The sequence below is a fragment of the Diabrotica virgifera genome, chromosome 6 (assembly GCF_917563875.1).
Source record: "Diabrotica virgifera virgifera chromosome 6, PGI_DIABVI_V3a".
Classification (NCBI taxonomy): Eukaryota; Metazoa; Arthropoda; class Insecta; order Coleoptera; family Chrysomelidae; genus Diabrotica; species Diabrotica virgifera.
Genome location: NC_065448.1, coordinates 214,966,161 through 214,979,982, shown reverse-complemented (window position 1 = coordinate 214,979,982; position 13,822 = coordinate 214,966,161). Strand labels below are relative to the sequence as shown.

General features: G+C 31.0%; 1 protein-coding gene across 4 annotated transcripts in view; it reads right to left on the bottom strand.

Annotated features, from left to right (window-relative positions):
- The window catches only part of LOC114336133 (UDP-glucose 4-epimerase), a 72,793-nt gene extending 60,055 nt beyond the window's left edge, over positions 1-12,738 (bottom strand). For 2 of the 4 annotated variants that reach the window (XR_007698989.1, XM_028286460.2), the window contains exons 1-2: positions 12,540-12,738; positions 2,964-3,228 (exon numbers count right to left, since the gene is read on the bottom strand). Coding sequence is in view for 3 of the 4 variants with exons in the window: in XM_028286460.2 (XP_028142261.1) it covers positions 2,964-3,228; positions 12,540-12,619 (345 nt within the window). In the remaining variant the exon portion in view is untranslated. Of the gene's footprint in view, positions 1-2,963; positions 3,229-7,736; positions 7,877-12,524 lie in introns of those variants that run through there. The other 2 variants (XM_028286463.2, XM_028286462.2) reach the window with 2 other exon arrangements.
- Positions 12,739-13,822: the final 1,084 nt, after the last annotated feature.

Sequence of the window (13,822 nt, the reverse complement as noted above, 5' to 3'; positions counted from 1 at the left end):
ATCTTCGTATTTTGAGCTAAGGTTTCTCCAGTTACTATATGGACAATTATTAATGAAACACCCTGTATAAATAGTTTAAATACCTAAGATGTTGGATACATGAAACCTTAGACAAAGAACAAGAGGTTAAATTATGTAGAATAGAACAGGCAAGAAAGAACTTTTTTAAAGATGCGACAGTTACTCGCTACCCGCAATCTTGATCTGTCCCTACGATACAGCATGATAAAGTGTTATGTATATACATAGTGTACTATTACACGGCGTGGAAGCTTGGACGTTAACAGTCAGCTCGTTAAGACGTTTAGAGACAGGATTAGACTTTCAAAGTCTAATAAGAAAAGCCCAAAATAGAGAAGACTTTGCAGAAGTTATCGCCAACCTTCGCTAGGAAGACGGCATCTAAAGAAGAAAAGATAAAGTTAATCATGTTAAAAACCACCAAAACTTGCCAATGACAAGAAAATATAGATGTGAAAGAAGATAACACAATTAGTAAAACAATAAAGTTGTCTACAAAAATCCTAAGTCTTTCAAGATAAATCAAGCCTGAATTAAAAGTAATTCATAATAGACCAGTAAGGATCTGTTTTTAGGTGGATGTGAGAGGTGGCATTCAGATTTTTGCAGATAAAGTTAGGTGATAACTTGGTTAATAATAATTCATTTATGCTCCTTCTCAAATATGCCTGGAACCTTAATAAAAAAAATAAAATATTTAAAAATTTCAAAAAGTTTCGTTTTTTTTCTACTTTTTTTGCTTATAACTTAAATACTATTCATTTTAGAACAAAGTCCTATAGGAATAAAACAAAGATAATTAAATTTTCTATCAGATGCGATTCGTTAAAAATGTCTTAATTTATCACCCTTGCTTCAAAATAGCAATAAATATAAAATAAGGGGGTAAAACAAGCCTGTCGTTATTTAATGATTTTCCATCACTTAGGTTACACTTGGAACCTTCCTAATTCGCTTAGAAAATTTTTGTAATGTGCTAAAACCATATACCAAATTTCACTAAAATTGACTTACTAGATTTTGCATAATAATTTTGCAATCTAAACTTTTTTTTAAAAATTACAATTTTTTAAAATCTTGCACAACAAAAACTATAACATACAAAGATTTGTCAATTTTTTTACATATAAAGAAGTACTCCACTTATCTAATGCACTGTACACAATTGAAATCGGATTATTTAAGCAGTATCAGCAATGTTTTAAAGTTATAAACAATTTTTTGGCTTATAAACAAATTAGTGCTGTTGCCAGGAGGGGGTGCTTCGGGCTCCTTTATTTAGATGGACTTACCCAAGTTTTTTTATGTATTTTGACCCGTAGAACACGAATTTTTTGGGTAACAGTTGATCCGGATGTCGATAAGATTGTTATGAACAAAGAACTTGAGGAATTACATAAAATCGATTTTTCGCAAAATGAAACATTTTTTGTATTTCTTGGGTAATTCTAAGCAAAAAATGTTCTTTCAAGTTTTTTCGTAGGATGCATAGTTTTCGAGATAAACGCGGTGGAACTTTCAAAAAATCGAGAAATTGCAATTTTTGAACGCGAATAACGTTTGATCAAAAAATAAAATAGCAATTCTGCGGACAGCATTTGAAAGTTTAAGTCAAATTATACCGGTTTTAATTATTTGCATTGCTAAAAATTAATTTTTTTATTATTAAACAAAGCTATTTTTTTATAAGCCAAAAAATTGTTTATAAATTTAAAACATTGCTGGGGCCCCTTAAATAATCCGATTTTAATTCTGTAAAGTGTATTAGGTAGGTAGAGCACCTCTTTATATGTAAAAAAATTAGCCAACTTCTCAATGGTCTACTTCTTGTTCAGAAAGATTTTTAAAAATTTGAACTTTTTTAAAAACATTTAAATTGCAAATTTATTATGCAAAATTTATTAGGTCGATTTTAATGAAATTTGGTACACGAGTTAAGTATGTTAAAAAGAATTTCCTAAGCGGATTACTAAGGTTTTAAGTGCCACCAAAGTGGTTAAAAGATATTGAAAAACAACCGACTTATTTTTCCCCCTTATTCTGTATTTATTGCTATATTGCAGAAAAGGTAATACCTTAAGACATTTTTTACCAGTCGTATATCATACAAAATTCAATTATCTATTTTATTTCTGTACTATGTACTTTGTTCCAAAACGAATCGTTTTAAAGTTATAAGCAAAGAAAGCAGAAAAAAATCGATGTTTTTCGAAATTTTTAAATATTTTAATTTTTTTATTAATGTTCCGGGCATATTTGAGAAGGAGCATAAGTCAATTATTATTACTGAAGATGTCACCTAACTTTATCTGCAAAAATCCGAATGCCACCTCTCACATCCAAAAATAGACGTTTGTTCGAAGATCCTTACTGGTCTATAAGCCTGTTAAGGGCGCAGGCGTAAAATTTCGGCTCCAATGCTTTTTAAATGTATTAATTTTTTTCGAATCCTGAGAAAACTAATAAATATTTTTGAAAAATTTAAACGCAGAATGAAAGATTACATTATTACCGAGGTCCGAAAGTCTCTTAGAATAAACAAAATGTTTGTTTTGAATGAGATATTTGAAATTAAAAATCACACTAAATTTTCTTTTTTTTTTCCATCCCTGTAACTTATTAAAATAAACATTATAGAAGTTTTCAGGGCCCTTCAACCCTCAGTAATAACGTAATCTTTAATTCTGCGTTTAAATTTTTCAAAAATTCTTATTAGTTTTCTCAGGATTCGAAAAAAAAATAATACATTTAAAAAGCATTAGAGCCGAAATTTTGCGCCTACCCCCTTAATATTGCAAGATCATGGTGTTCAACAGAGTACATCTTTTATATACCAACAAAATTTACTGGATATTTAATATATTTTTTGTATAATTTAATGATATTGACTTAATTCAGTATGTATGTGCTTAATATGTTTAGTGCATGTTATAGAAACGTACAGCTTTAAAAATTTTATCCAAAGCTTCTCTGTCTTTGATATCTACATTATAAAATGTAACAGTCTCCCCAGTTATTTTTTCAACCCTTTTCAAAGCTTCTGGCTTCTCTGATCCAATAGCATAGCAATTAACTAAATTATCTAATGCTATCACGGTATAATTATTTTTTAGTAGTTCAACAACTGTGTGAGATCCTACGTATCCAGCACCACCAGTCACCAAAATTGTGCTGTTACCCTTCATTTTTTCAACTGTAACCCACCACCTGAAATAAAACATGAAGCAGGTTACAATCTATTTTTGTCTTGTTAAATTAAATAAATACAGTGTGTCGCATGTAAGATGAAGACAGTACTATATACAGGGTGAGGCATTAGTGCGAGGAAATCCAATTACTCATTTGTCGTAAGAGATACAAAAAGAAGTTATGTAGGTAAAGTTGGGGCACAGTTATAGCCACTTTACACCATGCAACTAATTGCGCAATTAATTGCACAATTTCTTGCAGCAATAGAAATTGCATCGTGTCATACGCGAATTGCACATAAAAGCTGCAACTTCTTGCAGCAATTTCTTGCTGCAAGAAGTTGCAGCTAGATAGAACATGTCCTATTTTTCATGCAATTTTTTCTGCAATTTGGGTATATTTTTAGTAACTTTTAAGGCTACACTGTTTGTTTTGACATTCTGTCATCCTAAATTTCAAACTAAGCAATTTTTGACAAAACTAGAGGAACTTTTTACCAATTTCACGCTTCACAGATAACATTATTCTGGGGGATAACTTTAATTATGCAACATAGGGATTAAAGAAACTATATTCTATTTTTATTTCTTTTGTATATAACAACTTGTTTCCTTTTGTAAATGAATAATGTATTATAGGTATACTTGCATTAGGAATTAATTGATTTTGTTATACATAATATACTTTTCTCAAATTATAATCTAACATTTTCAATCTAATATATCTGATAACTCTACTCAAAAAATTACATTTTTAATTTATAAAAACAACATAACCCAAAATTTATGGTATGTCAAAGTTTCTGTCCATTTCATGTCAGTTTATGCAATTACTTGCACTGTGTAATCACTTTATTGCAGAAAGCTACTTGCAACTTATTGCAGAAGTTCTTGCTGCAAGAACTTGTGCAATAAATTTCGCAATTACTTGCATCGTGTAAAGTGGCTATTAGAACCATAATTTAAACTTACTTTCAAGACAGGGTCACCCGTATTGACAGGGTGACACAAACTTATGTTTTTTAAATGGAACACCCTGTATATATTTACATTTTTGGGTTTTGCTAGTTGTCTTTGTTCTTAAAATATAAGGTTTGGTAATATTATACGAGGTAGTTTAAAAGATAATTATGTTTTTTTTTTGTTAATTTCGTAGCCACATTCATACCCTGTAGAATTGTAGTGATTTGACATCAAAAACTCTAATAATGTTCAAACGATATTTAATATAGTCTACTATTGTTAAAAATTATTATTATAGTGAAATGTTTAATTTTAGTATACAGGGTTGGTCGAAACTTGGAATGACTATTTTATGAGTTTTCGTAAATGGGACACCCTGTATTTTGGTATTGTAATGAAATTATATTTTATGGTACTTTTTTATTTCTTAAGCATTCCCTATATCTAACTGCTTTAATTTGTGATTTATTCGTGATTCTTTAAGCCAAACATTAATTGCAACAAAAAATAAGAGAAATTTTATAAGTGTCCGTGAAAATATTCAAAAATAATCAAAAATAATTTTTCGAATAAAAAATACATATTAATCTATAATGATCCTTAATTTATTAAGAGGATGGGTACGTATTTTCGGCTGCAATGCTATTCAAATGGGGATTCATTTTTTTTCGAATCCTGAGAAAACTAATACCTATTTTTGAAAAATTTAAACGCAGAATGAAAGATTACGTTATTGGCGAGGGCCGAAAGTCCCGAAAGTCCCTGAGAACTTCTATAATGTTTATTTTAATAAGTTACAGGGGTGAAAAACTAAGATGATGAAGACTAAGAAATGTAGTGTGATTTTGAATTTCAAATATCTCATTTACAATTACAAGAAACTTTTTATTTATTCTAAGGGACTTTCGGCCCTCGGTAATAATATAGTCTATCATTCTGCGTTTAAATTTTTCAAAAATATTTATTGGTTTTTTCAGGATTCGAAAAAAATAAACACAATGTCCGTGGTAATATTTCCAAATCTATCTTTGTCATACAACGCACTCAGTCGAATAGAAGCATACTGTCAGTCAGACAGTGGCAATCAGTGACAAATTTAAATATTTGACATGGCATCGGGAATATTTTGAGTTGTTGATTAAATAATATTGATATAATATAGTGTATTTGATAAATAATTGATTTAAGACGTGAAATTAATAAAAAGTTATTTATTGTGTATTATTTGTGGAAGATCCAAGCAGAGAATACATCAGGATAATATATTTTGTGGTCCAAGTATTTTGTTGTTAAAGATGTTCAAAATGGTACGTGTTCCATAGTAACAATATATTATTAAAAAATCACTTAAACACTTTTCCTCTTTTCTCAACTGAGTATTAATTTTTGTTGTACATATAAATTATTACAATCACTGAATACATAGTTAGTCAAAAAATTATCACATTTATTAACTGAATTAATAATTTGCAATTATAAAAATAACAGTTATCCAAGAACATTCAAAAGCTATCTCTTTAAATTAATGATGACATTTTCAAGTAGAATGACATTCTAGTCATGTTTACATATCAATACCAGTGTAAATTTTACTACACGTAATTTGCCGTGTAAAGACAGAAAAAGTAGGGATACCCGTAAAATATTTGTGAATTATGTACCGATGGCCTTAATGGTGGATGATATATCAAAATACCTACTTAGTTAAGATTGTTGGTGCGTAAAATATTAATAAAAGCACACAGTATTTTACCTACTAGGTCGCTATGACACTAAATTTGCTTAAACATTTGACATTATTCTATTTCTATTGGGACCGTGCAAGTTCGGCAAAGCGACACCTATTTCTACGCTCTGCAAGTTTATTCGCACTTTTAATTATATTGGCCAATTATATTAGTCCATGTTACTGGATAATTGTCAAGGCCATAGTCCAAAAAAATAATAATAAAAAATAAGATTCAGGTTATGTTATTAAACCGTAAACAAATACAATTAATTAAATTTACCTTTATATAATAATTGCATTAATGTTAATAAGTTATGGCTGCGAAACATGGGTGGTGACACAAAAATCTGCCAATGCATTAGATGTGTTTGAAAGAAAAGTATTACATAGGATACTGGGCCCAATAAGTGAAAATAACAACTGGCGAATTAGGTATAATAGAGAAATATACGAGCAATATAGCGAACCAACTCTAGCACAACACACTAAACTGCAGAGATTACGGTGGGCAGGGCACGTGGTCCGCATGCATGAGAGTAGAATCCCCAGAAAATTGCTGAATGCAAGAATGCAGGGAAGAAGACCTGTTGGAAGACCTAAAAAGAGATGGGAAGACGAAGTCGATGAGGATGCCAGGAACTTTCTGGGAACGCGTTCATGGAAAAGAACAGCGGTAAATAGAAATGATTGGAGAAGCTTATTGAAGGAGGCCAAGGCTCGATTTGGGCTGTAGTGCCATTGGATGGATGGATAATAATTGCATGTCATATGAATATTGTGGAGCAACATATAATTTTTCTTCTTCAATGGCAGTAGATAATAAATGTACGTCTATTTGACAATTTCAATTGACAATATGAATTATTTAAGAAAGCTGCAATATTTCTCCGCTATTCGCGCAGGATCGTTTCTCAATTCCTTTCCAAGTACTTGCACACCGCAAATAGTTCAAGTTGCTTTGTTACCATTACTAATATGAATTTTTCTAATGAGGACCTGATTAATATGATTTTTGTGCTAGAACTGTATAACAAAATTATGTGCTACTAGCAATAAGAATTTAGCATCAGCAATTCCCTGATAGACCACAACCACCCACAACCAAGAAGAGAAACTTTTGAAAGTTTACTAGAACGGTTTCAATGGACTGGGCACTTAGATTACAAGAAATTAAATGTAATCCTTACTGTCACTGCGGAGCTGCATATTAGTACCACTGTTCTCATAATTTAAGTGCCTAGTCTGTTGAAAATTGAAACCGTTTTAGTATACTTTCAAAAGTTTCTCTTCTTGGTTGTCGTCTATCAGGGAATTGCTGATGATAAATTATTATTGTTAGTAGCACATTTTTGTTATACAGTTCTAGCACAAAAACCATATTAACCAGGTCCTCATTAGAAAAATTCATATTAGTAATGGTAAAAAAGCATCTTGTACTGTAAAAATAGTATAATGTCAAATGTTTAAGCAAATTTAGTGTCAAAGCCAACTCGATAGAGTACTGTATGTTTTTATTAATATTTTACCTACCAACAATCTTAACTCAGTAGGTATTTTGATATCTCATCCAATATTAATAAATTAAGGATCAGTCTATTAGTAAGAAAAGTTTATTAGTACATTTATTTTCACGGCCATCTAATAAAATTTCACGTAATTTTTGTTTCAATTTTGCAAATTTGTTAGAATAACAAAAGAATAGCGTTATTTTTAACATTTGATTGTATGACTTCAACATAATGTAACAACTCAAGCACAAAATAAAAAAAAACGAGTAGTCAGTCTTACAATGTGATATGAACAAAGAAAACATTTGCTACAAAAAAAAAATTTACCACAAACATCCCAAAAGTAAAATACCTAAAAACGAAATAATTGAATTAGTCTTATAAACACACATTGTACTAAATTTTTTTCTCACTTTAATTTTCGCAAAAAAAATTATTGAACAACTCTCACTTCAACGCTCAATATCAAACTGATAAAACACTTCAGAAAATGCAATAGCTGCAGGTAGTATTTTAAAGATAGTCACTCGCACATATCTAAATAGATAGTGGTGTGTAGTGTGCACGAAAGAATATTGGTAAAACTTATTACAATTTTAAAATGCGGCACGGAGTACCGCAGTGTGGACACCGGAGTGTTAAAAAAAACAATAATTATTATAATCAACTGATTAAAATTAAGAAAATAATTAAAACAATAAGTTTCATAGTACAAATTACAATTTATCAAATGTAATCTCGCTCGACTAGCCTTCCATTTATTCGCATACATTTTTCAATTCTTTTACGATTATGTCTGAACACTCTTCTAAGTTCTGGGATGCTAATTTCTTGACAGGCTTTTCTTATTCTAACACTAAGTTCGGGTCGATTTCTAGGCCTTGTTTTATAAACTTTATTTTTTATTACCCCCCCCCCCAAAAAAATCGAGTGGTGTATTTTTTTAATATGTTATGTCCATATTATTAAAGAAAATTGATGTAATAAAATTTTTGCTACATAGGTAAATGTCATTTTATCCGGGTGTAATAATCATACTGTGTTTTTTTCTTAAATTTCGGAACACCCTGCGGAATATTCTAGCATATTATAAAATATTGAAATTAAAACTTAATTGTAGCCTTAGGCTTTATTAACATTTTCTTTTTTGATTCATTTGCTTATGTTGGATGAAAAAAAATTTAGGTACTTTAACAACTAGCCATGTTTTTCATCAATAAATCCTCTTTTTCTGCTTAGTTTAATAAACAAGCCTAAATTAGGCTATGAGAAATTAACAATTTAATGGATCTCAAATTGTCAACAGTCAAAAAGTGTCTGGTTTGTTGTGAAAATTAGTAGATTTATTATTTAAAGTTTCAATTACGTACGTATTTTTTTTTTGTTGTTTGGTGGAAATGGAAAGCGCTACAAGGAATTTGACCCACATAGAGTGTATTAGTGAAGAACTTAGCTACCATGCTATCGGCTCCTTATATTGGTATCAATTTTTTGCTAATGCACGATAATGCAAGACCTTAACTGGATCGAACATTTGTGGGACATAATTGGCAGAAGATTACTACAGCGTTTGCACCTCCTAGAGCCTTACAAGAGGTAGAAACAGTAGCTCTCGAACTCGAGATTTGGAATGATATTGATCAAGATCAAATAGCATACCTCATTTGTAATATAAAAGTACATATCTCTTTTATTATTGAACGTAAGAGAATTAATCAAAAAACAAAATGTTAAGTAAGCCTAAGAGTACAATTAAGTTTTAATTTAAATATTTTATATATATGCTAGAATATTCCACGGGGTATTCATTTTAAGGAAAAAACACAGTATGATTGTTACAACTGGTATAAAATGACATTTACCTGTCCAACAACAATATTATTACATCGATTTTCCTAAATAAACATTGAAACACTGTATTGTTTCCATATATTTTCGTGTAATCTGTTCTTTATCTATAAATTATATTTAGGTATATCTAAGTATTTGCCGGTCGCTCGCCGTTAAAGTACAGAGCTATTTTGTTTACGTTCATTTTCTATGTCCATTTACCCTTGGCTTGAAAAAACTAAATCTGTTTTAATACAACGAGTCTCAACAATTCAAATATGTTTTTCGACTTTGGTTTATTAGAGTTTATTAGGTCTATTATTATTATCTATATTTGGGTTTTATACGCAGAATTTATTAGTTTCTAAGGTTGTATTATGCAATTTGCAATTTATTTAAAGTTTTGCAATATACAGGGTGTTTCACTAATATTTGGAAATAATTCAACTGTACATTCCTGGGCTCAAAATATTGAGATTTAATTTAAAAAGAAAAAACGAAAACTGGTATGTTTATTCAAGAGATGAATCGAGTTCATCAATTGCGAATTGCGAATTTCTAGTACCGATCATATGCGTCCGTTTGGGTAGGTCAACAGATATTTTATCGCATCATTTTTTGTGTTTAATTTTGAAGCATTTTTGACACTAGATTATTAAATTATGAGGTATTCTAGTACTAAAAGTTACTCTTGCTTTAGATCGGTAAAATACACCGTTTTTTTTTTAATTTTAAATTTTGTTCAAATTCAAAAAACGAAACATTTTCAAATAGATTTGTCTAGAAGACAGTGTATCCTACCGACTTAAAGTAAGAGTAACTTTTAGTACTAGAATACCTTACGATTTAATAATCCAGTGTCAAAAATGCTTAAAAGTCAAAGACAAAAAAAGTTATGCGATAATATAACCGTTGCCCTACCCAAAGAGGACACATATGACCGGTACTAGAAATTCACAATTTATGAAATCGTTTTATCTCTGGAAGATAAATAGACATACCAGTTTTCTTTCTTCTAAATAGAAGTGTTCTAGAGGTATTTAAAAAAAAACTGATTAAAAGTCACCATCTTCAAAGAACTCCAGCTCCCTTAGGAAGCATTTTCGGAGTAGGTGATTTGGGTTAACCCTTAATATTTTGAGCTCAGGAATCTACAGTTAAAATATTTGCAAATATTAATGAAACACCCTGTATTGTTTTGTTTTATTTCATTATCTTTTATTTTGTAATAATATTGACGATTTTTGTAATTTCAGTAAACTGTAATTGTTCTTGTTTTTTTCCTGATCTTTGCAAGCTTTGTCCATAAAATTGTAAAACCTTTAGTGACAATAATAATATGGTATAACTTAACTAGACCCAAAACCAGACATCAAAAGTGAAAGTTATCCTCCAGCACCAAATTGTTCTATATTCTATATGGTCCACATAATGTTCAGAAAAAAGTCACACCATTTTGAGCATTGGGTTTAGGGGGGAGAGGGGGAGAAATCGGCAAATTCGTAGTTTTTTATGTTTTTCGTCAATATTTCTAAAACTATGCGGTTTAGCATGAATAACCTTACAAAAATGTTCTACATTAAATTTGAAATAAAAAAGCTCCTATGCATTATCCTTCTAAAATACACGGTTCAAAAGTTACGGAGGTAGTATAATATAATTGGTCCAAAAAAAGGCCTAACCCAGATATCCAAAGTGTTCTATATGGTCCACATATTGTTCAGGAAAAAGTTACATCATTTTGAGCGTCCGGTTTGGGGGGGAGATGGGGGAAAAGTCGGTAAATTAGTAGTTTTTTTTACGTTTTTCGTCAATATTTCTAAAACCATGCTTTAGCAAAAACAATGTTCTATACAAAAATGTTTTACGTGAAATTCAAAACAAAAAAGGTCCTATACATAATTGTTATAAAATCAACGGTTCCAGAGTTACGGAGGGTAAAAAGTGGAGGTTTTCGATACTTTTTATATTCTTTGGGCAATTTATAAAAATTTTCTTTAACAGGATTGTGTTTTGTAAATAAAATTTGCTATTTCAGTGGCCGATGATATGTTAGTGATAAGCCCTTGAAGAAACGTCAACCGCACGACCCAAAATCATCATCAATTGCGCAGATAATATAAAAAGTATCAAAAACCTCCACTTTTCACCCTACGTAACTCTGGAACCGTTGATTTTATAACAATTATGTATAGGGCCTTTTTTGTTTTAAATTTTATGTAGAACATTTTTGTATAGACCACTGTTTACGCTAAAGCAAAGTTTTAGAAATATTGACGAAAAACTTAAAAATATTACTAATTTACCGACTTCTCCCCCATCTCCCCCCCAAACCGGACGCTCAAAATGGTGTAACTTTTTACTGAACAGTATGTGGACCATATAGAACAATTTGGTGTTGGAGGAAAACTTTTACTTATGATGTCTGGGTTAGGCCTTTTTTGGACCAATTATACTATACTACTTCCGTAACTTTGGAACCGTTCACTTTAGAAGGATTATGCATAGGACCTTTTTTATTGCAAATTTAATGTAGAACATTTTTGTATAGGTTGTTCATGCTAAACCGCATAGTTTTAGAAATATTGACGAAAATCCTAAAAAACTACGAATTTACTGATTTATCCCCCCTCTGCCCCCCAAACCCGACGCTCAAAATGGTGTGACTTTTTTCTGAACATTATGTGGACCATATAGAACAATTTGGTGTTGGAGGATAACTTTCACTTTGGATGTCTGGGTTATGCCATTATTTGGATCAATTATATCATACTATAAAGCATATTTCTATTCTATTCTATGTAAGCGGTTTTGCTTCTTTTGTTGAAAATTTTTTTAGCACTGTGCCATATCAGTGGTGTAAACGGGCCCTGCGACAAACTTTGATATGGGGCCCCTTTGGGGCTAGCTACGCCACTGTTTTGGACTTATGCATTTTTCACAATTGGCCGACAATATGACTGTGTAAAACTTCAACACTGTGTTTATTTTGATAGCCAAAATGTAGGGCTGTCTTCATCTTAAATGTGACACACTGTAAGTTTAAAAATCATGTATTTTTTAAAAATCACTTACTCTTAATTCGTAATTTAACTTTACACCACAAGAAAAACATTCAGTCTTAAAATTAAATGGCCTGCAATAGATTCGCTGACAAACACAATGTTAAATAACAATGTTTATAAAATTTAACTATTTTAAATAAGCAATGCGTGACAACTAGAGCAATAGATGCAATAAACAATTTAAGGCAAACATCTATTTTTAAATTATAATTAAACTTACCTCAAAATTACTTACTTCGTTAAATAACCGAGCGGTATGACTGCATAATAGAATAGGACGAATACGTAACTAGACTTATATAGTAAGTTGAGCATTGTTATCAGAAATTTAAATTTTTGCAGTGATAAGATATGAGATCAATTTGTATACGTCAACATAACAACAACCTTACTTAAAATACATTGTATATAACCTAAAATAACGTGTGATTTTTACATCCCGGCTTCTTTTTTAAAATCATGATTATAATCGTTTTGGTATCCTAGCCACCTAAAGCCGCGTTCTCACTGGTAAAATTTTGTGACGAACCAGCTGTTCGTCGCAAATATTTTCGGGCTCGAGGTAAATTGTGCTAATGTGGACGTGTTCGTCGCATAAATCGGACGCAAGAATTTTCGACGCACAGGCTACATCGGTTGTCGGTTTTTGAGCGAATATGAAAGGATTTACGTCGCATACGGTTGCAATGTGAACGAATGATAAACAAATTTTCGACGGTTGAGCAGTTAAATTTGCGACGCAAATTCTTTAACCTAAGCAAACCATTAGTTATACGCACGTAAAAGTTTACCAGTGAAGGCGCGGCTTAAGGTAGTATTTTAATGTTCTCAAGAGGAAACAAGATCAAAATAACCTACAGTCAGAAAAATGAAATATTACCCATGAACGATCACATCAATAACTTATTTTGTATTTGCTGTCTTTTTCTATAACAAACGTTTGTTATTTATAGAAAAAGACAGCAAATACAAAATAAGTGTAGACAAAAGACAAAACAAGGCGCGTATAGACCTTGCAGCTAGACAAAACAGCTCGCGTGCTGCTCGCTAACTGTTCCCGAACAAGACGTCTACACCAAAAATTAGTGTGGTTCGTGAACAATTCTATCGAACAATTCTCTGCGGTTCACATTTCTACTGCTGATTATGGATAATGACGAATTAGTTGCTTGTGCTGTATTTCTCATTTTTCTATTATTAAAATAATCTAATAAACAAAAAAAGCTTGGAAAAAGAAGATGGAAAATTAGGGATAAGTATTAATATATAAGCTCTTTAATTAATTTTAACCCTATGAGTGCATTCAATTTTGAAGAAATAATAATAAATAGGATTGACCCACTTGTATTCGCTCCGAGCGTTAACAAAGTGTCAAAGCAAAATCGACCGACCTGCTCATGGTAGCGGTTGCTTGAATCTTTGTAAGGACGCTTTATTGTATGTTTAAATGGGACATTTAAAAAAATGCCATATCACGTTATTTGTTGTATTGTTCACTGTAAAAATACATGGAAAACT